The following is a 25,346-nucleotide window of genomic DNA, read 5'->3' on the forward strand; positions in this document are numbered from 1 at the left end:
TTTTTTTCTGTAATTTCTAAAATAATTGAGATATATTTTTTTCCTTATTTTTTTTCGACTAATCATAAGCAGCTCCATCCTCTGGTGCCGGCTTATCGTTGAGTTTTGGGACACGTTGTATACAGCATCCATACATTTTTTTTTGAGAAATGGTAAATTTTCTAACACGCGGAATATTCGCTATGATCACCTGTGAGGGGCCCGCCACTTGACGGTATTTTTTCCAAAATGGCCGCGCCACTTCTGCTTCCGTTCAATCTGTGGCGCTGCCATTCAAAAACTGGTTATGTCAGGTCCGGCTCCCGAATCCCTGCCACTTTACGACAGGTCCGGCTCCCGGACTTTGCCACCCGAAGGGATATGTAGAAGATACGAACTGTCAACTGACATTTGTCATTTGTTGTTTATCGCCTAACTGTCAACAGTGTCAATCCGAGAGTTGTGACGTCATCAGAATCTTCAATGACGTTTCGAGTTTGGTCACGTGACGTGTGCCAAAAGATATTTTAAATTCAATATTAACAAAAATATGGTCATTACAGGTCCCCTAAAAGTAGTTTAACATGTTCTTATAATCCAAAAGAATTTATTGGGATACAATTCTGCCCTAAGATTTGTAGATGGAAACAACCCTAGTACCTAATTATTATTAGTCCAAGTATCATTGAGACTGTGTGCCAAATAAAGCTTAGACGCATAAAAGATAGATATATACCACCGCGGACTTTTTTGTAGACCAATCAAAGAGAGACAATCCAAACATACATTGTGTTGTTATATCTCAAACAGATGAGGCAGCGTTTTCGATTAAAGTTCCTAGACAGCGTGATTTGTTCCGACATCTTTGGCAAACATCGTCATATTTTAACTAATTTCCACAAAACCTTAACAAATTATACACCTAAACCTTCGGCAATAATAATCACTCTATTTATAAATTAAAACCCACATGAAAATCGTTAAGTACCTAGTTTTTGAGTTTATCGCGAACATACTAACTGAGAGGTACCGAAGCACCGCGAGATTTTTCACCAACTTGGCCACATCAAGTGCTGCGATCGTTTTTGTTTTCCCGCCAAGCAGAGGTGTAGAGGACCCGGCCAATAGAGCGCTCAGCCATAAGCCGTCAAGTGAAGCGACATTGAACGCCAGGTATTTAAAAACTTTTTAAAATATATCCAAAAACTAATAAAACAAAAGTAAATAATTAACAATTTATTATATTTGGTAGGTACAAAACATTCATACATTGTTGACAAATATTTTATTAACAAAATGCACCTTAATATTCTATCTTAAAGCCAAATAATTATAATTCCAGGGGAAATAAATTTATATAACTTCTAAATCACCATTTATTTTATGTATTAAAACATTTATGCGTATATTATAATATAGGTACACAGAACAATTACTGTAACGGGTACATTATTGCATATAATTTAATAAGAACATGTAGCTAGCTAAATGGCGCAACAATCGCTGAACGTGATGGTACATGAATATTAGAAATCACGTATCTTCGTATTTTTCTTTTATCTGACCATTATCTAAACGTCAATTTTGTTTTAAAAAAATAATGATATTTAGCTGAACATGTCACCAAACTCTGCCTAACCTCATAAGGAGTTTGTTGCGAACAGTATTGCACACCAGTATATTATTATAGCTAGTACTTATGCAATTGATCATTTCAGTATACACGGTGAAAAATTATTTAAATAGATAAACTTCTAAGTTTGCCATTCTCTCGCTGCGCATACTGACTCATTTAAACATGAGCGCTTAGAAATTTTCGTTACCAAGTTATGAGGAAGGACCTACCTACATACTTATTTAACTGACAGATAAATAATATACAGTCCGCTCCGTGATTATTGTTATGCCATTTAGGGTTCTAGTTAAATTGGACATTTCATAGCATAAGTATTAAACAACCATTTTAGCTAGGACCCTAAATGGCGCAACAATCGCTGAACGTGATGGTACATGAATATTAGAAATTTATACTTAGGTGCATATTTGAGTTATTGGAGTCGACACAGAGTCCAGTTTACATCGACTAGTTTAAATTGGTAGACTTATTTGAGTTATTGGAGGTATGTCTCAGACTCGTTACTAGCTAGAACACAAATAATATATAAAGATTGTTTTTGACTATTTATAAAACATATTTACAATAACCTACCATTTGACAAAATACATGTCAATCTGAGCAGTGACGTCAGAAGAAATAATCTCTTGTAACAATAATCAATTTAAATAGAGGCAGTTTAGGAAGGGTTTCCACAGAGCCGCTTCAACCTAAATGCCACATACAACTTTAGACCCAAGACATCCAAACATCAGAGGCGCTACAATTAAACATCGCCTAAGGTAGCTGTCATATCTCTGACGTTTACAGATACCAACGGTAGCTTTGAAAATGTTGCTCGTTTATACGCGCCTCTAGAAGAAATACTAAAACAAGAAAAGAAGCGGCCCTGTGTGCAGTCATGTGAGTTTGTGACTCGATGTTCGTTGCTACAGGCCGACCTTTACAGACACGCGGACTATTTCGCGTCAAACTCTACGTCTCTAATCAGTCTTGAGAGTTGAGTCTTGACTTCTTGAGTCGCTTTTCAATAGTACCGTACATCAAATGTACGGTCGGCTATAAGGTAAGGTATAGAACAGTAAACATAATCTTAAACATCGACTATACCTTTGCCAAACTGTTTTTGTGTTCGAAATAAGGGCCGATAGCAACAATCATGTAAAACACTAAAATAATATAAAATTAAATTCTTAATTAAACATTGATTACTAATTCTTATAAAATCACATTTGTTCAGTTGTACCGCGCTCTCAGCGGCAGCTCCGGTTTCAAGACTTCTGTTGAGCATTAGGAGATCCACCATTAGGTTCAATATACTCAGATATAATAATTACATAATAAAATAGAATCTCAATATCATGAAGAAAATAAAATAGGTACGTACATAGCAGGATCGTAGCTTAGCAGCCTTTCAAATGTAGATAGCTATTATATTATAGCTATTAAGCCAATCCCATTCTTAAAATTCATCCTACATTAACATTTTGCAGCATTTCAGATCATCAATATAATCGCCACTTTCCGCAGACCACAACTGAAGCGCGATAGGGGTCTTCAATACCTGATAGGGTGGCCCAAAAAATAAAATTATAAATATTCCTTTTCCACAATAAAACAATTCTGCCGTACAAACATGAAAATAATTTGACCCATCAATAATTCTTTTTGGACATAGATAGTAGGATCAGCTAGATGTGCTATATTCGTGCGCCCGTGAGGGAAAGAATATACGCAATGCGCCTAATTAAAAACACGTTTTAACATTCCTGACAACATACCAAAAACAACCTACGTAATGTGGCCGGGTTATTTATTGTTTATTGCCCACCATAAGCCATACTAAAATTAACGGTGGGGAATAAAAAACAATTGAGACTGTGACAAGGACAAACAATCATAGCGCTTTCTCTATTACTCCTACTGAAAGTTCCATATGAGCATCTCGTTCGGTCATCCGCCGGCTCTGCCATTTCATAACTATACTTATTGTACCTCTATATATTTGGACATGTTTTAATAGCTCTTTATACTAAAATTATGCTAGTCGTATTTTTTTATTTGTATGAGATTATTGCAAATGTCAAAATCATAGCGACCATGTGGAGATAAAATGTATTATACTTTTTTTTTCATACAAAGTTGGACCACCCTAATACCTAACGCTACCTAATAACACGCTGCACCTGCGTGCTGTAATTCTAAAATCAAACTTTTTCTAGCTACGGTCCTATTCAGGTACATTTTAACTCAATCAGCTAGATTAGAAAAAAAAAAAACGATAGAAAACTAAGTAAGTTCTAGACAAAATCCCTGTAAGGAGGGTCTTGAAACTGGAGGACGTATTTTTAGGTGGCGCTGGTGCGACGACACAGGACGATAGTGAGCGTAGCATCGCCGCTTAGTGCATGGGGTACGGAGGGTTCTTGGTTCCCGTCGCCTGCTCGTACGACGGCGGCAGCGCTGTGTAAACAACCACTTTTGAGTACAATTGTGATTATATCACGTAATTCACGTATACATATTACAGTGCGTACACATCGAGCCTACGAAAGCAAGATTTCAAGTGTGACAAAATTTGTAGAAAGTTTCCCGTGGGCCTAAAATATACGCAGCCGTAATTTTATACATAAAATATTGTATTCTTGGTCTACCTACTAATTAACTTGCGTGTTACATATCTAATACCTTTGTTAATACAATTGATAATTACTAGTTACTCAAAGGCGCCTCAAAACAACAGTCTACAACATCAAACTACTCGTGCAAAAGAGAGGGAGAGTTGAAGAAGAGACTGGACTCACCAAACAAATTGTCTTCGACGTTAAGTTACACACAGAATCATCAGTACATGCAGTAAGAGGGAAAAAACTAAGGTAATAAATTTGTGTTCAAATTTCAAATACTTTTTATCCAAATGTATAACACTGCTACAGTTTTTTTTTTTAATTTATTTAGAAAACAAACAGCCTTTTACAAATATGTCTAAAGTAAATGAACTTAAAAATAGGCCTAAAGTTTCCTACATTACTAAGAAAACTATTACATAGAAACGTAAATTACGCAATTATAAATTACCGGTTTAGTTGTGTACTACATGCAAGTAAGTTAAGAAAACATACAAAAGTATGAAAAATATGACTGGAACCAAATTGAGCAATTTCTAGAAAACAAAATTTGCCGAACTTTGTTCTTGAACGCGGACAAACAATGAACAAAAATATCTATATCATTAAGAGATTCATTATACAAATAACAAGTGCGCCTAAAGAAAGAGTTTTTAGCATACTGTGTGCCACAGAAGGAAATAGAAAATGTGGGTTTAGAACGTGAGTGGAAACGAGAGATTTTGAAGGAAACGCTATCTAATAAATTCTACAATTTAAAACAATCCGCTTCTACTAATTACTGGTGCGCCTACAAAACGGCTCACAAGAAAATTATGTTCTGGTAATAATTTGGTTCTTAAGAGGAATTCCTAGTGGTGATTTTTCCATACAAACGCTCTCGACTATTTCCTCCCTGGATTTTGAACCTAGAGCAATGATTTTTTCAAATAAGATCAATATCATCAATATCTGTGCCGCTATGTTTTGCTTTTTTGGATTATTTTATTTTGAAGAAACTTACAGCGCCTCAAAAATCGCAAAAACGGCTCAATTGAATTGGCTGTAAAAAAAGGCACAGTATACAAATATGACAATAAATATCCAAAAAATCAAAACATAGCGGCATAGATTATTTCTTCCTCTTTCAATTTCCAAAATTTCATAATGATTGGTTGCGTTTTGGAGGAGGAAACAGTCGAGAGCGAAACCTCGATTTTTGAGTATTTTGCGAGTGAACTTTAGTCCGAGCTGCAGTTGTCCTTATCGCACGAATTGGAGGCGGAGACAGTTTATAAATATACGTACACAGAAGGATTAGTGATGGGCATAACATCCTTATTAGGGATTGCAGAACCGGTACTGTTTTAAAGAACCGGGATTTTCGGTACTGGTGGAAATAGGAACAGGGATTTCCCGGTACTTTCGGAACTGGTCTAATTATTTCATTATTTTAAATAAAACGACAGCATTTTGCGAATTTAATAATCAATTAATCACAATTTCTTTTACTACGTATAATCACAATAAACAAAACAATTTTTTTAGAAATACTTATAGTATTTTACATTGCTCACACTTGTCTTGTGCGTCACAAGTAAAAGATAACTACTTTGATGTTTGCCACTAGATAGCAAAAATGAAATTACATTAACGAGGGGATTTATATATAAGTATCGCAGTCGTATTGTATAATCCACCGTATTACAATACGGCTAGCCGATATCAAAATATGGGCCATTTTGAAATGCGGCGGTTCAACGATTAAGGTAGGTATGTTGGGTAAATACCGGATGCGGGTGAAGAACGTAGGACATTCATGTCTCCCTAATTTGGCTTTATTTTTTTAATGTTGACAACATTGTGTAAGATGACATTTCATTGCGCCTCGACTGCCAGTGTCCCCGCGTCGCTCAGGGCGTCGGGCTTGTGCTATGCGCAATCACAGGGAGCAAGATATTTTCGCAATTTTTTTCTTCTATCCGATCCCTGTAATTTATTTTGCGTATTGTGACGAAACTGTTTTTGTTTTAATGTATAATTTCTTTTTCGATATTTTTTATATAACTATCCAATCAAAACAGACCTAGGACTGCTGCAGACCGATATCCGATCTTGACCCTTCCAGGTAAAGATCCGAGAGAAACAACCCGATCTTTACCTATTTAAAAAACAGCAGTGATTGTCAAACTTTAAATTTTCTTCAATTTACCTACTGACCTACTTAATTATAACATTTATTGTTTTCTTGATCACACTTTCGTACCATTATTTTTATCCAGTACCACTACCAACGCGACGGTAAATCAAAAGGAAGAGATTTTGGGAGTCTATTTTGTATGTATGTATATTGTATGTGTATGTACACCTACTTACGGACAATGTCATTTTTTTAATTTCCGCAACTCAAAGGTAGCCTGGAAGAGATCGCTTTTTAGCGATAAGACCGCATGTTGTTTACCTGTGCTTATGTTTCTGTTTTCTTTTGTATTGTATTCTTTTATTGAGGTGTGCAATAAAGAGTATTTATATTGTATAGAGATGATGATACATGTTGAATTTTATAACAAAATCGAGTAAAATAGATAGCAAATGAGCAATTTTTTGCAATAAAGTACCTACACATACAGATGCATATGTAGATGTGCACGCATACATACATAGCTAGTTTCGGATACAAAATAGAGATAGGGCTTCGAAATTAGTTTCCTTAAAATGCTTCAAGAGGGCTCCCTTTTCCTATATATTTACTTTACTCTTTACATGCGATCCTTACATTTTATAAAAAAAAAAGATTGTATATCAACTATATATATAATTTCAAAATTATACCAATAAAATCGCAATTTTACTTATTTTCCATACTTCAAGATGGGCTCTCAGTGACTTTGACCTTTTTAAAGAACTACTTAGTCTTTTTGATTTCTAAGTTTGATTCTTATTTTTTTGGCGACCTTCATTAAAAATGACTGGGCACGATTATTTTTTTATTTCGATTTTTGTCACTCCTACTTAAGCACGTAATATCTTCCAGTACATTCCTTTCAATAAACAATACATTTACACTTTCACTAAACCTGTACAGTTCACGAGATCTTAAATTGTCAAAACTTCGAAACCTATCTATTATTTTAGTCGTTTTTCTTATTTTATTACTTCGGGTAAACCTTACAATAAGAGGTTTCTTAGCACATTGCTTACATATCAAATTGCCTTATATTAGGTATCAAAGTTTGAGAGCCACAATTTCCTTCTGACATAGGTATCAAAGTTTGAGAGCCACAATTTTACCAATTTTTGTATCAGGGTTAAGATCGGATTCAAAAATACGAATTAAAAACTTTCGATGACAACTTTTAAGTTTGTAATTATTGGTGGCTGCAATTTATATACATTCGAGAAGGGTAGAAACCGGACCAATTTTTTTGTGATATCTTATTCTCTTTCCATTAGAAGCAACTTTTTTTCACCATCCTATGTTCTCCCTTGATGGCAAAACACTCGTTACCCTAAAAAAAGTATGTCTCATCTTTACACAGGTACAAAACTGAAACCGTTCTATATTGAAGATTACCAAAATTCAGGCCGAATCTACGGTTATTATATAACGATTTGCTCCGTACTTCAAGAATCTATCATGTGCTGAGATCTTGAAAAAACGTTTTTTCACGAGTTCTCTCAATTGATCCCAAAATTGTCCGGCATTACCCCAACATACTTTACTCAGATTGTCATTGCGATACGTTCTTCAATAAGGCGACCCAAGTTTAGCCCCATCGTACTACAAGCAAAATAGATTGTAGTTTAACCATATATTTATACCTACTTACAAAATTTCACAACACACCATGATCACACCCGACTTACTGTCACGGATAGGTACAGTCAAGTGTAAAAATATGGGTGTACACATCTTACTCAAAAATATGGCTCATAGCATCTTATACCAGTGTAATAAGAGCGTAGTACCATATTTATGAGAAGATTCTTTCGATACATATTTTTGCACTTGACTGTACGACGACGACCGAAGCAGGGACATCATTCTTTTTTGCAGTTTTTACCTATATGGTAATTAATAGATACAGTATAATATAAAAATGAAAAACAATATTATGTGATCAAAATATGAGATCTGTGATATGATATGAGACCAAAAACAACTTGCTTCGGGCAGCGCAGGATGAATTCCGTCCGGCTCGCGGGCGACGTCGACATGTCGACGCAACGGCGCGCAATGAGTGAGCGCTCACGTCTCGCGTCTGTGTGTGTGCACTCACACTTAGATAGCTCCCGCTCCCGCCCACCGCAGCGCGACAGAAACATAGCTTCAAAAATTCGAGATTTGAAAAGTTGCTCAGCTAGGAATTGCTCTTAACTCCCAATCACTGGCAAATACGCCACTTCGGTTTATTATGTGATGTCATGACTATGTCTGATTATGAAAGATGTCAATCTGTACCCCTAGTGTAACTAAATTCGATTTCCAAACGTGACGTACGCGTTTGCGTTTAGTCTCATTTTGTATTGGATTTCGAAAGAGCGCGCCAAGCGGGACGTTTTGGAACCTCAAAATCCTATACAAAATGAGACTTAACGCAAACGCGTTCGTCACGTTATGATGTCGATCAAAGTTACACTAGGGGTACAGAAAGACATTACGCCGACTACAGTCATAAGTAACACGACATATATCAAATTTCAGTCCGTACTAAATCAAATTCCCGATTACAATGTTTTTGTATTTAATGAGTATATAAAATAAAAATAAAACAATTGACTGACAATGTCACGAGCACCGATTACGCTGTGTTAAGGGGGCTCGGCGCGCGGGCGGGGCGCGCGCGGCGCGGCGGCCGCGCCGGCGCCGGCCCCAGGCTCGCCACTGACTTGGACGGTATCTCCAGGTCAAACACATCTAAGAAATATTTATGTTTTTTACCGACGAAATGAAATTCGTACCTATACTAAATGTGTGTGTTCATAAAAATTATAGCCCTATATAGCACCTTACCTAAAACTGCTAATTCTCAATCAAAAGAAAGGGTCTTAGTACTAGTATTCAATCTATTTTATTTTATTGATATTATTAGTATAACGAAATGGGATTTTAGCGTGCAGGAGGACCTAATGGCATGCACTAGGGAAGTAAAAGTGTAATTCACTTGCATACACATTAATTATTAAAATAAATGCCGCTTATATGATTTTTATTCCCAGAGTTTATATTCACATTTAGATGATGTCACCTGTTTGTTATAAGGTGTGCCTATATTCCATGAGCTCCTACAGTTTGTCTATGATCCTGGCCTGTTACAGTGGAACCCCCTGAGAAGCTCTCGAAATATAGAGAGGCGAATGCAACGATGGATGATTGAACGGAAACACAAGCAAAGGTAAAATTTGCCATTTTTGTATCGAGATACAAATTCTACATTTAAGATGACACTAAAATTTCCATGTCTGTACAAGAATGTGATTTATTAATTATTTACGAGTTCTTTATTTGAACTTGTACCTAAACCATTTCATTGTTTGTGTTATTATTTATATTCCTGGGAATAAAAAGCAGACTTTAAATGTATCACTTTGTCATTGACGTCATTGTCTGTCTTCTAGGAGCAAGTGCAAATTAAAGCAACACTTCACCTGGCGGCATCCAGCCCGGCGGCGGCACGCCAAAGAACGCTGCGCAAATAACCTCCGTGAAATGTTTTTATATATAGCCATAAGTGTTAGTTAAGATTGTTTTTTTTTTTTTTTGCTTGAAACTATTCGACGGACAGTAATTTGGGAATAATTATCGCAGCAAAAGGTCAATGAAAATAAGTTTGAGCAGGAGTTATTTTAACATCTCCGGAACTTTAGCACCATTCAACACCCAACAAAAAGTATGCCTAAGACCCAAATATTCCAACACTGATCTAAGGATCAATAAAAAAAATATAATTTACGAATTAATTAGCTGTTCACTTCACTCATGTTCTCTCTCCACCGTATGTGTAAATAAAAATTTCATACAATGTGAATGCAACGGTACGGCATGAACGGTATACCGAGACCTCTAAGTAATGGATTAGAGTGTAGAAACCCCGAGATTCCTGACGACACGGCCTATTCCGTTGGATCTAGTAAATCCGTCGCGAGACGTTTTATTGAGATTACTACTTACCATGCGCCTCTGGCGCGCTAGGCGCGGTCGGGTAGTGCGCGTCGGGGAGCGGCTGCGAGAACGGGGCTGCCGAGTACGGAGTCGCGCTGGGATACGGGGCCGGGAACGGCGCCGGGTAGCCGCCGCCCGGCACGGGCATGGGGCCCGCGGTCGCCGGATACGGCGCCGCCGCTGGATACGGTGCGACCGCCGGATATGGTGCGGCCGACTGTGTCGGATACGATGTAGCAACTGCAACAATATATGAACATTGTAACTATAATTTCATTACAAAAATCTCTGAATTCTGAGAATTTACCTAGACACTAAATATCAAATCTAATTCTTATAAACACATCCGTAGGAGCCAAGACTATAAACCACGACCTCCATCTTCAGTTTTAAACCTATACAACCCCTGTTGTACGCCGTACGCCTGAACCGAAAAACTATTACGGACCACCACTACTTTGCATTTGCTCGCAAACGACGGATAGCAAACAAATAAATATCATAAATAATATCTACACTACAACTAAGACTTTAGAAGAAAAGCGATCCACCGTGTATCAAATAAATACCTAACATTCCTTGATGACACAACAAAGTATCTTACGTATTGTAATCCACTTAAAACGTCACAGATTACGAATCAAGTATTAATGCATAACGGCCTTATCGTTAACGCTTAGATTTGTCATAGTCAAGAATAGTTCGCGCTCACTCGTGCATGGCATGGCTTTAATTTAACAATATTAGTGCTCAGACAATTGAACTAAATAAAAGTGCAAGGTCAAATAGCGTCTAAGAATAAATTCCACGCATGTTCACTGAAACCATAAAATATAAAAAAAACATATAAGACATGTCGTTACATGTTGTTTTTTTAGATAACACTGTTGAAAATCAGGACCGTACGAGTATATTTCGTAGGGCATAAGCGTACGATGTACTCACCAGGGTAAGGTGCAGGCGCGTATTGCTGCTGTGGGTAGGGCGCCTGCACGGCTTGCAGGGGCCCTGGCGGCGCGGGCGGCGGGGCTGCAAGTCAACACCAACATATCAGCATTACTTACAAGCACAGTTATGTACTTACAACGGTTTTAAGAGGTAAGAGGTAAGAGGTTTGTGGTAGCCCACAAAATTATTATACAGTTGTTACACGTTTTAATCAACGGAAATGCACGAAAAAATTAACACGGAAACTAGATTATATTTTTCAGGGGCACTCTAACCAAAACCCAAATACATTAAAAGATGGCTCGATAGAAAAAAAATACAAAAACATGTCTACTTTTAATTCATTTTCAGTTGCATTTTATTATTTGTTACCCTGCATACCATACCAATATAAAATAGCTATTCAAGCTAGTTACAGTAGCGGAAAATAATCTATCATATTTGTGTTTTTTTAAGTATTTTTTTTATGAGAACGACTAAGGCTGCCTAAACGATTATCATGTGAAAGTCCTTTAGATGGAGAGTAAAATCATATACTACATTTGTATGACACCATATAAAAAACTCGTTTTGTACGAGTTTATTAAAAAGTGCATAAAATAACTAATACTCGAAATATAGGTAAAAGTGGTTTATTAATAATGAAAACAACAAAACTTACAGATTCTGCACTGAAAATCAAAATATTAGATTAGTACGTGGTACTGAAACCCTTTGCATCAAGAACAGCTTGGCATCTTCGGGGCAGTGATGCAATCAACTTCTCGAGGAAAGAACTTGGAATGCGTTCCCACTCTTCCTTTAATTGTTCAAATCTTTCGTTGACATTTCTTGCACTCACACGACGACCTAGCTCCTTCCATACGTTTTCTATAGGATTCAAGTCCGGACTTTGACTGGGCCATTCCAAAACCCTCACTCTACGTTTTTTGAACCATTGTTTAACAAGATTATTATTATTATTATCTGTCTTTTACAAATTCTCGGGACCATGGGGTCCCGGACATTTGGAAGGCGTGCGTGGGGCCGAAGCCAACACGTAGAGGCCCCTTGTAATAAGACAATTTACTCTTAATGTAACGTGACACCAACCGACGATTATCCCTGTTCACACTATAGCAGTGCACCCAAGGACAAGCCCCGGTTAGTGTAGGACTATTGTAAAAAAAGGGTACCAAAATAAACCGGGCTATTGGGTTGAGTTGCAAGTGGACTGGTAACCGAGACTATGGAGAATACTATGGCACCTGCCCTGATCATATGTTTTTAAAAACACGACAAAATGGGCAGGTGGTGACTTGCCAACTCACAATATGGGTCCCCGAAAACGGCCGCTCGCACGGAGCGACAAGGGGACAACATTGCGTGAGCGGCTCAGGGTGTGGAGAGGTGTACGCCGCTTTCTACCCAGTGGCTGTAAGCAGCCACTGTGCCAACTCGCGTCTTATGCAAATTTCACTTCCACCCTGCGAGCATATAGCTCTGACACCCCACTCTGGACGGCCGGTAAAGGCAAGCCAGAGGTGAGAGTCCTGCGGCCCCTGCTCAGTGTTCACTCCAGCCGGCCAATCAAGGCAAGCCGGAGAGGGACCTGGCCGACTCTCGGGGGTATGGGACCCAAAGGACGTCACTTCCCATTCAGCTCGCCACAAGCTGCCCTGGGGGCTATTATTATTATTATTATATAATTATAGGCGAGCAGCTATTTAGCTGATGAGCCTATGTCACACAGTGTCCTGTATTATACAGTTCAAAGTTTGTAAAGTCGTATCACATCACTAAGTAACATCAGTCTAACTTATTGTTTAAAAGCCACTTGTCCAATCTGTTTTTAAAAACATTGACCGAGGGAGCAGTTACAACACTATCCGGTAAACGGTTCCAAGCCGCCACGACACGGTTGGACAAAGAATGATATGCAGCTTTAGTAGTAGTGGGAGTGCGAACAATTCTTAGGCTGTGACCTCGGGTCTCGCGGCTGATAGTTCTCTTGTTGATTATATCGTGAATGTCGGGGAGGTTGATTAGACGAATGTTTCGGGTTATCTTGCGAAACCTTGAAACATAAACGCTCTGCCGAAATTTTGACGTGCCCAGGGAAGAAACACATCTTGTAATATTCCTTCATAAACTTCCTTCGTCATGATGCCGTTTATTCGATGTAAAGGACCAACTCCACTTGCACTGAAACAGCCCCACACCATAAGGGAGCCGCCGCCGTGTTGGACTGTAGGGAGCTGATACTTGGGGTTATAGCGAGCATTGTCGGGACGTCGTACGTAGGTAGGTTGTTTTAACGGAAATAAAGAGATTGCAAATCGAGTAACAGAACTTAGTAACCAACTAGGTATATATTTAACTCTGCGTGGAAAATAGCCTACCGTACGCCTGAGTGAGCCAGTCAGTTGAATGATTTTAGTCCGCAAGCTTTCAATGTGATCTTAAAAAATATATATACACCGTGTTTTTATTTAATTTCATTAACTTCGGGGTATTGGTAAGTACGTTTAAGGAAACTACATGACATAGTTAATTTTCCAAAAAAAAAAAATTTTTTATATATTTTTTTTACATTTGTTTTTGTTATAAAAAGTAATTAAATGTTGCGTATAGCGTTGTTGTTGCACGGGCATTACATTAATCTCAATCAAACAATTGAAAACTGTGACATGTCAATGTCATTTCGAACATCGATCGTCCAAGATAGTACTTACGTTTAGAAGCAAATGTATTAACCCGTACTAAACACTAATCAATATGTGAACGGGCCCTAAGGTAAGTGTACACACTCGTAAGAGCTTTATAAGATAAAAATAAAATATTGATTATCTCCGAAATGGAGTTAATTAGAATACCGGTGTCTTCGAGAAAGTTACTTAATTTAAGCTCAGGAATGCACCCTTGAAATTAACGCAAATCAAAAAAAACACGGTGTATATATAAATATTAATGGACATTATTACACAAATTGACTAAGTCCCACAGTAAGCTCAATAAGGCTTGTGTTGAGGGTACTTAGACAACGATATATATAATATATAAATATTTATAAATACTTAAATACATAGAAGATCTTTCCATGTTAATTTACGGTCCAAGAGTCAATTTACATCAGCGTATAGTGTGATTTGTCCCTGCACTGTCATATCTTGTAAACTATATATTATATATATCGTCGTCTTACTACCCACAATACAAGCCTCACTGAGCTTACTGTGGGACTAGCACAGTCTGTGTAAAATTGTTCTATAACAAAAACCTAGATTACACCCCCTCTTAATGTCAGGGTAAGGAAACACACTACCTTACTACTATGTATAAAATTGCTAGTATATGAGTAATTCAATTCAGGACAGCACCTGCCCCTGCACCTTACGCCGGCAGCAGCAACGGCAGGCCACCAGCGTCACCAGCAGCGCCAGCAGGAGTGTGCCCATGCTCATCACTCGGCTCTACGTGTACGGTGTTATTGAGATGTAGGTGCTACTTACGCGACAGCATCTGCCCCTGCGCCTAAAGCCGATGACAGCAGCAGGCCACAGGCGCCACCACCAGCGCCAGAAGCACTAGCGCCAGCAGGAGCGTACCCGTGCTCATCGCTTAGCTGTACGTGAACGATGATATAGTGATGTAGATGGTACTTACGCGATAGAACCTGCCCCTGCGCCTTACGCCGGCGGCAGCAGCAGGCCACCAGCGCAATCAGCAGCGCCAAAAGCGCTAGCGCCAGCAAGAGCGTGCCCGTGCTCATCGCTCGGCTCTACAAACAAGCAATTCACTGCAATTATATTAACGTAAAATAATGACAAATACATATGTATGTACCTACAAAATCGTAACCCCAACAGAAAAGTAAACTAATAGAAAATGCGAGGTCGGACCGATCAAATCCCTCAAAAAATATTTGGCACACGCGAAACGATTATAATGGCACCACGAATTCCAGTTGGACATCGCATTCGCACGTTAATTTCAGTTATGTGTAATAACACACATTGGGTTACTACCGCACACAAAGGTATTACATTACAGGGACTTAAATCGTCTCTTTTAACTAATTATCCACATTTCTATATACAGCAAACTACAATAAGCAAGGCAGTATTTCCGTTATTATGAGATTCATGATTCATGACAGTGAATGACGCACCATTATCTAAATACATATATGTAACTAAACTGTAACGACATATGTAAATAGTAACTTGATAATCATAGCTGCGTTGTATAATGATGATTTCGCGTAATTGCATCTCTGTAAATATTCAGACGAGCAATATTCGAATGTTTGCCATCCTCACATATTAGTAAGGGGGCGATCGAGCAAGCGGTTATCACTCTCAGTCTCACGCACGTCGTTTCGGTATGTGAGCGAGACAGCACTATGCACGTATATAGCTATATCCCACTCGCACATCCAAGCATAGTCGACTATGTTCACAACAGGTCTGTATGCAGTAAAGCCTTCACATCATTTTCCAATCGCAATCGATCATCGAGCCTTATTAACTATGGGTACAGTGTCAGCAAGGAAGTCATAAACAAACCTGTGTCAGACAATACAAACATAAGCCATTGATAAACATTTATCATATTATTGACATAAGCTCTATAAATGAAAATTTAAGCGTGCTGCTGTTGGCACCAAATTGTGCCTGCCTAATAAGGATAGTAATAAGTTATTTAGAACATGACTCGCTAACAAAATAACCTATTTATTATTTTCATTGCATGATAGGACAGTAATATGAACGATGAGGTTGTCATAAACCAAATTTAACAACTAACACAGTCAGGGTTTCTGTTGCAATAACTATTATAACTTCATTCAGCTTTATTGACTTTCAGTGCATGCACAATTGCACAACCGCTTTGCAATAGTGTACCTACAACAATATATTACACAAAGATCCAGGCAGAAATATCAGCCACAACCACAAGCTTATGTAAAGCCAAATATGTTTGCAGGTGACTGTGTAGCCCTGAAACAGAACAAGTCTGGCTACAAAAATTTCTGAAGTATTTACATGACTAATCACCATTAAACCATTGCAATTACATAACTAATCTCAAATATACCTAGTCTAAAGAGCAATTAAAATATTTTCATATTGTATGTACATTACCAACAAAGTTTTAATGGAACTGCCATTTCAAAAATCATGAATTTTTATTATTTTATATACTACGTCGGTGGCAAACAAGCATACGGCCCGCCTGATAGTAAGCAGTCTCTGTAGCCTATGTACGCCTGCAACTCCAGAGGAGCTACATGCGCGTTGCCGGCCCTACCAACAGTAACAACCCTCCCTCCCCTCGTTGAGCTCTATTCATATGAAATAAAAATTCTATGCTAGTTTTAGGCCTTTAACTTTTATTTACACAAGTGTTAATGTTACTATAATTTGTACTATTCATATGTATAGTTTGTAATACCATCTCACAAAAATTGCTTACTACTTACAATTAAAATAGTAAGAAAACTAACTACAGCCTTATATGTATTTTAGTTACAAATATTTGAATAGGTACCACAAATACCACAATTAACCCCTTACTGCATACAAAGCCATATATGGTGGATATGATATTCAACTCTATTGGTATCCATTAAAGTTCATATTTCAACAAATATTTTTGATTACAAGCAGTAAGAAGTTAACAGTGGAGGACTAATTCCTTTTGAAACCTGTGCGTGGTAACTTACAGTACCTTAGCCCGATACTGCTCACTTCAACACTACTATTTGGTACCATAATATAGATCTCACCATTTAGAGAGTGGCCATGCAAACAATAATGTGTTGTGTATAGACATGCCATTATTAGACCTTATAGATTCTCATCTCAACACTTTTTATACCTTTGTGAAATTCTGCCAGCACTATCCACTCACGTGCTTTTGGTAACTGTAGTTACCAGCTGTCACCCTTATTTTATTATAATAATAGAAGTCACTGAAAAATATCAAGCATGTGAGTGATCTAAATGATGAGATCTGTACTAGCACTACAGATACAATATGGGATACCCAGGCAACACTGATAGGGGGATCAGTATCCAATCGTAGATAAGATTGATGTTCTGGTGTAGTCCTTATCCTTATAATATCATGCAAAAATTGACCATGTTCCACCAAGTCCTTTATATAATTATCTTTTAACATGTTTTCCATATCCTGTTTTTATAATAAATATATTACCAAAGATATATATAACTCCATATAAGATAAATAGAGTCTAAGAAAAACAATTGCCAAACAACATGCCAAGAACAATCAAGAAAAATTTATGCTTGAATAGATGGCGATATAAATTTGGCCTATACTCGAGTAGACAGTGGCACAATTTGATATTTAACACATATCAGTGAAACAACATGGGTCAAATAGCCATATGTCAGAGTTCTAAGAGTTTAGTCCTGTGTCAAAAGATGGCAGTAAATTTTGTTGGGGACCAAATTCACTTTGACAATAAGCCTCTATACTAAATTCTCTTTGATATTACTAGACCCCGCTATCAGAGGTGCAAAATGGTAGCTGTCAAGTTCTTAGGAAGAGGCAGCGATGGAAGAGGTAAAAATATTGATGATGTTGATATCAATACTTGATTTTTCTGTACAATTACTTTTTTTATGTATAAGTACCATTTATTTGACTACAATCTAACATGTTTTTTTTGGGATCCATGATAATCATTGACATTAGAAATATAAACCCTTATTACTACAACAAAAACGCTATTTTACTTTTCTTGTGTTTCGAGTTGCAGGGCAGTGCATGAACGCTCTTGAGATAAACCTTTTCAATGGAGGTTACTACTGGCCACTTACACTGATAAGTACACAATTTACAAAGTTTGTTGGATGGCAAAAGTGTCGAAATAACAGATGATGCAGATAAGAATACAGTACAAAATTACGCCAAATGTAAATTTTGCCCATTACTTTTGTCAAAGTAGAAAAGTCTTTTCCTTCTTAAAACGGATTTTCAGCTACAGAAGAAGAAGTCTAACGCCCATTAACTTAGAAAAAGTTTTAGTAATATATTACGAGACATATACACTCGCGTGCAAAAGTATTGCATCACTTTGCATTTTTTCAACTGCACCCAATATCTTTGTAATTCTAGAACCGATTCTGAAAATTTTGGTATCAACTGAAAGCTTATAATCTAACGCATTAGAAAATTGGGAAATTTTATGAAATTTCAAATCTGAAGACTGAAAAAAATCAGAAATTGAAAGTAGCGACATAATGGTCGAGAAATAAATTTAGGAAAGTTAAGAATAAAAGTCATTTATTTAATACAAAATAAATTATTATTATTAAATTAATACCTGGTGTTGCCACCCCTAGCCCTCCTCACACAAATCAAGCGGTTTTTCATAGACCTAATTAATTTTCTAATGAAATCTTGTGGAATAGCGTCCGACTCCTCCAGCAAGGCTCCCTTCAGCTCCTCAACATTGGCCGGGGCAGGATTCCGCTTCCGAATGCTCCTTTTCAGGTAGTCCCACACGTGTTCAATGGGGTTAAGGTCCGGGCTCATCGCTGGCCAGTCCATGGTGCCCACTTCGAGAAGGTAGGCTGCGGTGGCCCTAGCGGTATGACACGGGGCATTATCCTGTATTAGGATGAATCCCTCATCAAAAATACCGGCATAAGGAACAACATGTACCTCCAGGATGTCAGTAATGTATTTTGCAGCGGTCAATCCACCGCCACGGCCCCCGCCAGGCACGAAAACCAGCTCTGTTCGCGCGTCGTAGGAAACGCCGCCCCAGAACATCACGGATCCACCGCCATAGGCGACCCTTTCGGAGAAGCAACATTCGGCGAACCGTTCTTCTGGCCTTCAGTAGACTCTTCCTCTTCGATCACATCCATTCAAACATATTCTGCACTCGTCCGAGAAGAGAACTGGGGTCCATTGCTCAATGATCCAGTCCATATGATTTTCTGCAAACTCTCTTCGGGCTGTACGGTGTCGCGCCAGCAATCTGGGCCCCGTTGCAGGCCTCCTGGGTGTCAAGTTTGCTTTCTTGAGTCTTCTTCTTATTGTCCACTCACTGGCAGCCACTCCTCGTATCTCACGCAGACGCTGCTGGATGGCAACGCTTGTCAGGTGTCGATGTTGTGACAATGAAGCGTTCGTCCCTCTTTGATGTACACTTTTTGCGGCCGCATCTTGGTCTTGAAGTAAAGGATCCAGTCCGTTGGAACCTCTGGTAAACTCTGCAAACTGTAGATTGACTTAAATTCAGCGTGGCAGCTACTGAACGTTGGCTACGCCCCTCTTGCAGGAGCTGGACGACTTGGCGGACTTCAGCTTCAGTGGTTTCCATTTTTCACAGGTCTTCTTCACAGGAAAATATGCGGAGATGTGTACCGGTCAACTTTTGATAAGTGACTGATAACAACCCCTCCCCTACCCCCCGTTTTATAGGGGTCAAGGGTAGCGCAACTCGTGCGCGTGATAACGCGAAACCGCTCACAAATAGGGAAAATGCCGATAATTTGAAAAATACTGGGCCATTTTCCATGTTTTTTAACTTTTCGTAAAGCTAAAACTTCAAGGGACATGATCCCATTGAAATAATTAATCGAAAATAACCGGTTTACAAAATTATTGGCTGCAGTTGAAAAAATGCAAAGTGATGCAATACTTTTGCATGCGAGTGTATTTCTAAAAATAAACAGGGCTTAGATAATAATATATTAAGTTAATTGTGAACCTGATCATTCATTAAGAATACGGTATCCCCTTTAGTGGAAATAAAATAGAGATTTACATTTTGTTTTTAATTCATTTATGAATGGTTTGCGCTATGAATATAACTATAATTTCATATTGATGAAAGATTGAAGATTTTTATTTATAAAAATTAAAAATGTTTAATACATGTTCATTTTGTAATTATATAGTCCTATTTTATAAAATAAACACATTTAATTAAAGTCTTAGACTATCATTATGGTAAAGAAATTTATCGACATATAAACAATTTTCCAACAATTTACTATCAGAATGTGCGGGGACTTCGTTCTAAAACGTTAACATTCTATCGCAATTTAAGTTTAGCAGCTTATGATATAGTGGTATTGACCGAAACATGGCTTGTGGACGGGATACGGGACGCGGAATTATTTGACGATCGCTATGTGGTCTGGCGCCGGGACCGGGACCTATCCTTGACGGGACAAACCCGTGGTGGCGGTGTGATTATCGCCACACGCAAAGAGTTAGCGGTAATCCCACAACCATCTTATAACTCTTCAGCCGAGGACCTGTGGGTTACACTGTCACTTAAGGACATCAGTAAAAGGTCGGTCACAGTTCATTTATGTGTTTTATATCTATGTAATCAAAACCAGGGTAACACATTCTCGCAACAACTAAGGTATTACTTAGATAAGTTATATTATGCCGTTTTAAATAATTTTAACGATAATTTTTTATTAATTGGAGACTTTAATATGAGTAGTATATTGTGGACAGCGCACGGTACTTCAATGGTTCCGTCTAGTTACGGAAGTGGTGATGAGTGTACTTTTATAGATGACATTAATCTGCACAATCTATGCCAATATAATGGAATTTTTAATCAATATGGCAAGTTGTTGGATCTGGTGTTATCCAACGACCTTGTTAGCGTATGTGAATGTTCCGAACCCCTTGTACCTATAGACCCATATCATAAAGCATTAGTTATATACATTAAGTACATAGTAATTGAATCCTTGCCGCCTGCTCCGCGAAAAAAATATTATTATAATAAGGGCGATTACGCTTCTATAAACGCAGAATTGGCATCCATTAATTGGGAGTGTGAGTTCTCCAAACGCAGTTTTGTCGAATGTATTGATTTCTTCTACGAGACCTATGAAAGGCTAAGAAGTAAGTTCATTCCTAGTAAAAAAATACACTCGGGCTCATACCCCGACTGGTTTTCACTTCCACTCAAAAAGGCAATAAGAGAAAAGTACAAATATTTAAAAAAATACAAGATATATAAAAATAAATCTGACCTACTTTCCTATAACGTTTTAAGAGACAGAGTTCGAAAACTTGAACAGGATTGTTTTGATGCGTATATGAGTCGTGTGGAGGAGAACATAGTGAAAAATCCCAAGCAGTTCTGGTCATTTATTAGATCGCGCTCCGGCTCCCATGGGATCCCCAGTAGCTTAAAATATAACAGCAAAGTTGTTAACACTGGTGCCGAGATATGCAAAGCATTTTCTGACTATTTCCTAACCACGTTCTCGTCACCAAGTGATAGAAATGATAGCAACCGCGATCCAAGGACTAACCCTAGAGTTAACTCCACAGCCACCCTGTCTCACATTGAAGTTAATCCAGAAACACTTATTAATATTCTATTAAAATTAGACCCTTCTAAGTCCGCTGGCCCTGACGACCTACCAGCACAATTTTTAATCAATTGTGCTAAAACTGTTGTTGTCCCCATTGTGTTACTTTTTAAACGTTCATTTTCAGAATGCACTGTTCCTTTATTATGGAAGTCAGCCTACATTACTCCAGTCCACAAAAAGGGGGCTAAAACCGACATAATTAACTATAGGCCCATTTCTAAACTATGCATATTGTCTAAGGTATTAGAAAAGGTTGTTTATAATCAGGTAAATGAAACTCTAAAGAACTATTTTAACCTTGATCAACATGGGTTCCTTCGGCGTAGGTCCACTGTGTCCAATCTAATTATTTTAAATGATTATGTCACTGAAGCGATGGATAGTGGCTTCCAAGTAGATGTAATTTATACCGATTACTGTAAGTGTTTTGATAGAATAGACCATTCCATATTATTATCGAAGTTGTGCGACATAGGGATTCATGGGGACTTACTAAGATGGTTCTCATCTTATATAGATAACAGATCACAGGCTGTTGTCGTTAACAATTATATGTCTGGATGGGTAACGGTGCCGAGCGGAGTCCCTCAGGGGTCGCTGCTTGGACCTTTGCTGTTCAATATATTTGTTAACGACATCAGCGACTGCTTTATTTACTCTAAGCTCCTATGCTTTGCAGATGACATGAAAATTTTCAGCAAAATAAAATCAAATCATGATTCTCTATTAGTCCAGTCAGATCTGGTGCGACTTGATGAGTATTGTAAAGCCAATAAGCTTGACTTAAATCCATCTAAATGCTTCTCATTAACTTTTTCACGACAGCGTAATCAGATCCCTACTACCTACACGCTCAGAGATCAAGTATTGAATAAGGTTAATTTCATGAGAGATTTAGGTGTTATACATGATTCAAAACTTCTTTTCGATATGCATATAGATAATATTGTAAGTAATGCCTTAAAATCATTGGGTTTTCTAATGCGTAACTCTGGTCATTTTACTCAAGCTAAGACGCTGAAAGTTCTCTATTGCTCTTTAGTTAGGAGTAAACTGGAATACGCTTCCCAAATCTGGAACCCCTGCTATAGAACCTACATTGATAGAATTGAACGCATTCAAAAAAAGTTTCTAAAATTTCTTAAGTTTAAACTCAAATGCCCTTATGACTCAACTTACTACTACAGTATGTGCAAAAAACACCATTTGATACCGTTATATAAACGTCGTGAGATAGCTGACATCACCTTCATTCTCAATATCACAAGTGGTAATCTCGATTGCCCCGAACTGCTTCACAAACTTTCATTTAATACGCCTACTCGGTCTAAACGTCATTTTCCCCCTCTTTCAGTTAAATGTGTTTCATCCAAATATAGGCAAAATAGTTTTTTGATTCGAGCCAGTCGTCGCTTAAATAATGTGACAAGAGAGCTAGATATTGACATATTCAATTGTTCCATTCCTTCTGCGAGGCGTGAATTGGCGTCAAGCTGCTTCAATTGAAAATACTGTCAGGTAGTTGGTATGTATGCCCGTGCCCGAAGTAGGTATAGCTTCCAGATTTCTAATTTTTAAGTCCAATATATTTATTATAAGATATTTCATTGATCATAAGAAATGCAGTTTCTGTTTGCTACTTAATATGTATAAAATAGATTGTTAGGTATTAATTTACTAATTTTACTATACAATTTATAAAATAGAAATTGTGTCTGAAAATAACTTCTGTCTACGTTTTTCTAGTAATATTCTGGTGCTTTAATTCATTTCAAGCATGGTGTAACTTATTTTAAATACAGTGAACATCCCTATACATAACGTTGTTATCATATTATTGCATGTGCCTATGTAAAATAGTGCGTGTTATTTAACTTAATGTTAAATATTAAGATGTTGCTATATGTGAGATCCTATAATTGGCTCTGTGTCACTATTTATGTTGTTATTAGCATAGTTATAGCTGTTGGTTCTCCATGTAAATAAAATAAATAAATAAAATAAATATAGCTATAATTATCGACATGTAGCAAGTATTTCAAAATAATTTTTACCCATCCCTAAGAATGGCTGGAAATTGACAGCTACCATTTTGCACCTCCGATAGCGGGTTCTAGATATTACTATCCTACAGTTACAGTTACAGTTACAGGATATAATAAGAGCTACACATTGATAACTTTATGAAATCAATTTGGTTTGTTTAGTCAAGTCACGCACTCATTGTTGTTAAAAAACTTTTCGGCATAGATATAGAATAATAAAAATACAAAAGTACTAAGTAGGCACATTAAAGTCTAAACGCTTAGAAAGATTTGACCATAAAACAATAGTCATAGTTGAACAATACTCCAAGTTTTGTAAAACAGAACAATTGTCAATCGACATCGAACTGGATTACAGTGCGACCTTACAGTTGTAAGCTCACCTTGAAGTGGTCGAAAAAGTGGTCGTGGTCGTGTGACATCTCGCTTGAGATCTCTTCTGCAGAATCTGAACTCAACATGATATCGCGGCACACAACGAGATAGACTAATCGAGATTAGTCACCGCGGGGCTTACCGCGTCATAGGGAAAACACACAAAGTACTCGAATCTAAACATTATTGTATACTTCGCTTCCTTTAAGTGTTAAAAAAGGCCTTACCTGCACAAATAATTTAGAGGTTTGCGAGCGATGTGTCAGCGAACAAACAAATTGTTCGCTTATCGCAACGCAACTCCCTACTTCCGACAAATATTATTATGTGCCCACTAAAACGGATTGTTGATCGCGAAATCACTATTTGACATTTAGTTTGATATTTTGACAATTAAAATATTTGTGACATCTGTCAGAAATAACAACTCAAGAAGACGTTCGAAGACCACCCATAAGTATATGGGTGTAGTGTACAAAGAGCATATAATCACTACGTTTTAGTAGTCTAGATGGAAAACATGAACACTGGCTATAAATCATTAAAGATGATATTTGTATGCAAGTTACATTCTTTATTGAACTAACATAATTATCATTTTAACAGTATCTTTTAGACATGGAGATATAAAATGGAGCACACTCTAACTTTTTTAATATAGTAAATTGAACCTTATCACGGAGGCAGAAAGGTTTTCTTACCAGACTAGAGAAAACGGTCCACTTGAGATAGCAAAAGTGGAGCGCGGTGTCTCACTCGCACATGTTGCCAATGTTAAAAACATACCATTGTGGTAGTATTTATTTGGTATTTACATATATATCAATATACTACTGAAATTAAATACTTTCTTATACTATTTTAGTGCTATATACACAGTGCGGTTCTCAAATCTTTTAAGTAATTTATAAATAATTATGATGTCAATATTATTAACTGATTAAACTAAGCATGTGCATAACAAAAAAAAAACATATATTTAATATGGTAAACATTATAGAAACTTTGAATATTAATTATGGGGATACCAATTAATATTCAAAGTTTGTCTTTGTCTTGATGACATATTTTCGAGATATTTCCAAAACACGTGAATGGTGGAGCTCAGCATTTAATTGCGAAATATTTAAAAAAATAGTAAAAAATGTTGTGTGACAGGTTGGAGAAGTGAAAGTTTTGCTGATTGTGGTATAAATTTTTACAGGTGAAACACAATCATTCAATTTTAAGATAAAAATA

The 25,346-nt window shown here is 37.4% G+C and overlaps 1 protein-coding gene across 3 annotated transcripts; it reads right to left on the reverse strand.

Moving 5' to 3' along the window:
* Nucleotides 1-1,202: 1,202 nt before the first annotated feature.
* LOC133516257 (nematocyst expressed protein 4-like) lies at nt 1,203-24,508 on the reverse strand. 3 transcript variants are annotated; one of them, XM_061849095.1, is made up of 6 exons: nt 24,335-24,508; nt 14,957-15,071; nt 11,309-11,392; nt 10,373-10,603; nt 9,850-9,888; nt 1,203-4,057 (listed from the first exon to the last, which is right to left on the reverse strand). In XM_061849095.1, exons 2-6 carry the CDS (start codon nt 15,060-15,062, stop codon nt 3,996-3,998), a joined length of 522 nt encoding a protein of 173 aa, XP_061705079.1. In that variant the 5' UTR covers nt 15,063-15,071; nt 24,335-24,508; the 3' UTR covers nt 1,203-3,995. The 3 variants fall into 3 exon arrangements, with proteins under 3 accessions (XP_061705079.1, XP_061705077.1, XP_061705078.1); XM_061849093.1 differs by lacking the exon at nt 24,335-24,508 and adding an exon at nt 24,116-24,328; XM_061849094.1 differs by lacking the exons at nt 9,850-9,888; nt 24,335-24,508 and adding an exon at nt 24,116-24,315.
* Between the last annotated feature and the right edge of the window lie 838 nt (nt 24,509-25,346).

This window comes from Cydia pomonella, chromosome 3 (assembly GCF_033807575.1).
Source record: "Cydia pomonella isolate Wapato2018A chromosome 3, ilCydPomo1, whole genome shotgun sequence".
In the NCBI taxonomy this organism is placed as follows: Eukaryota; Metazoa; Arthropoda; class Insecta; order Lepidoptera; family Tortricidae; genus Cydia; species Cydia pomonella.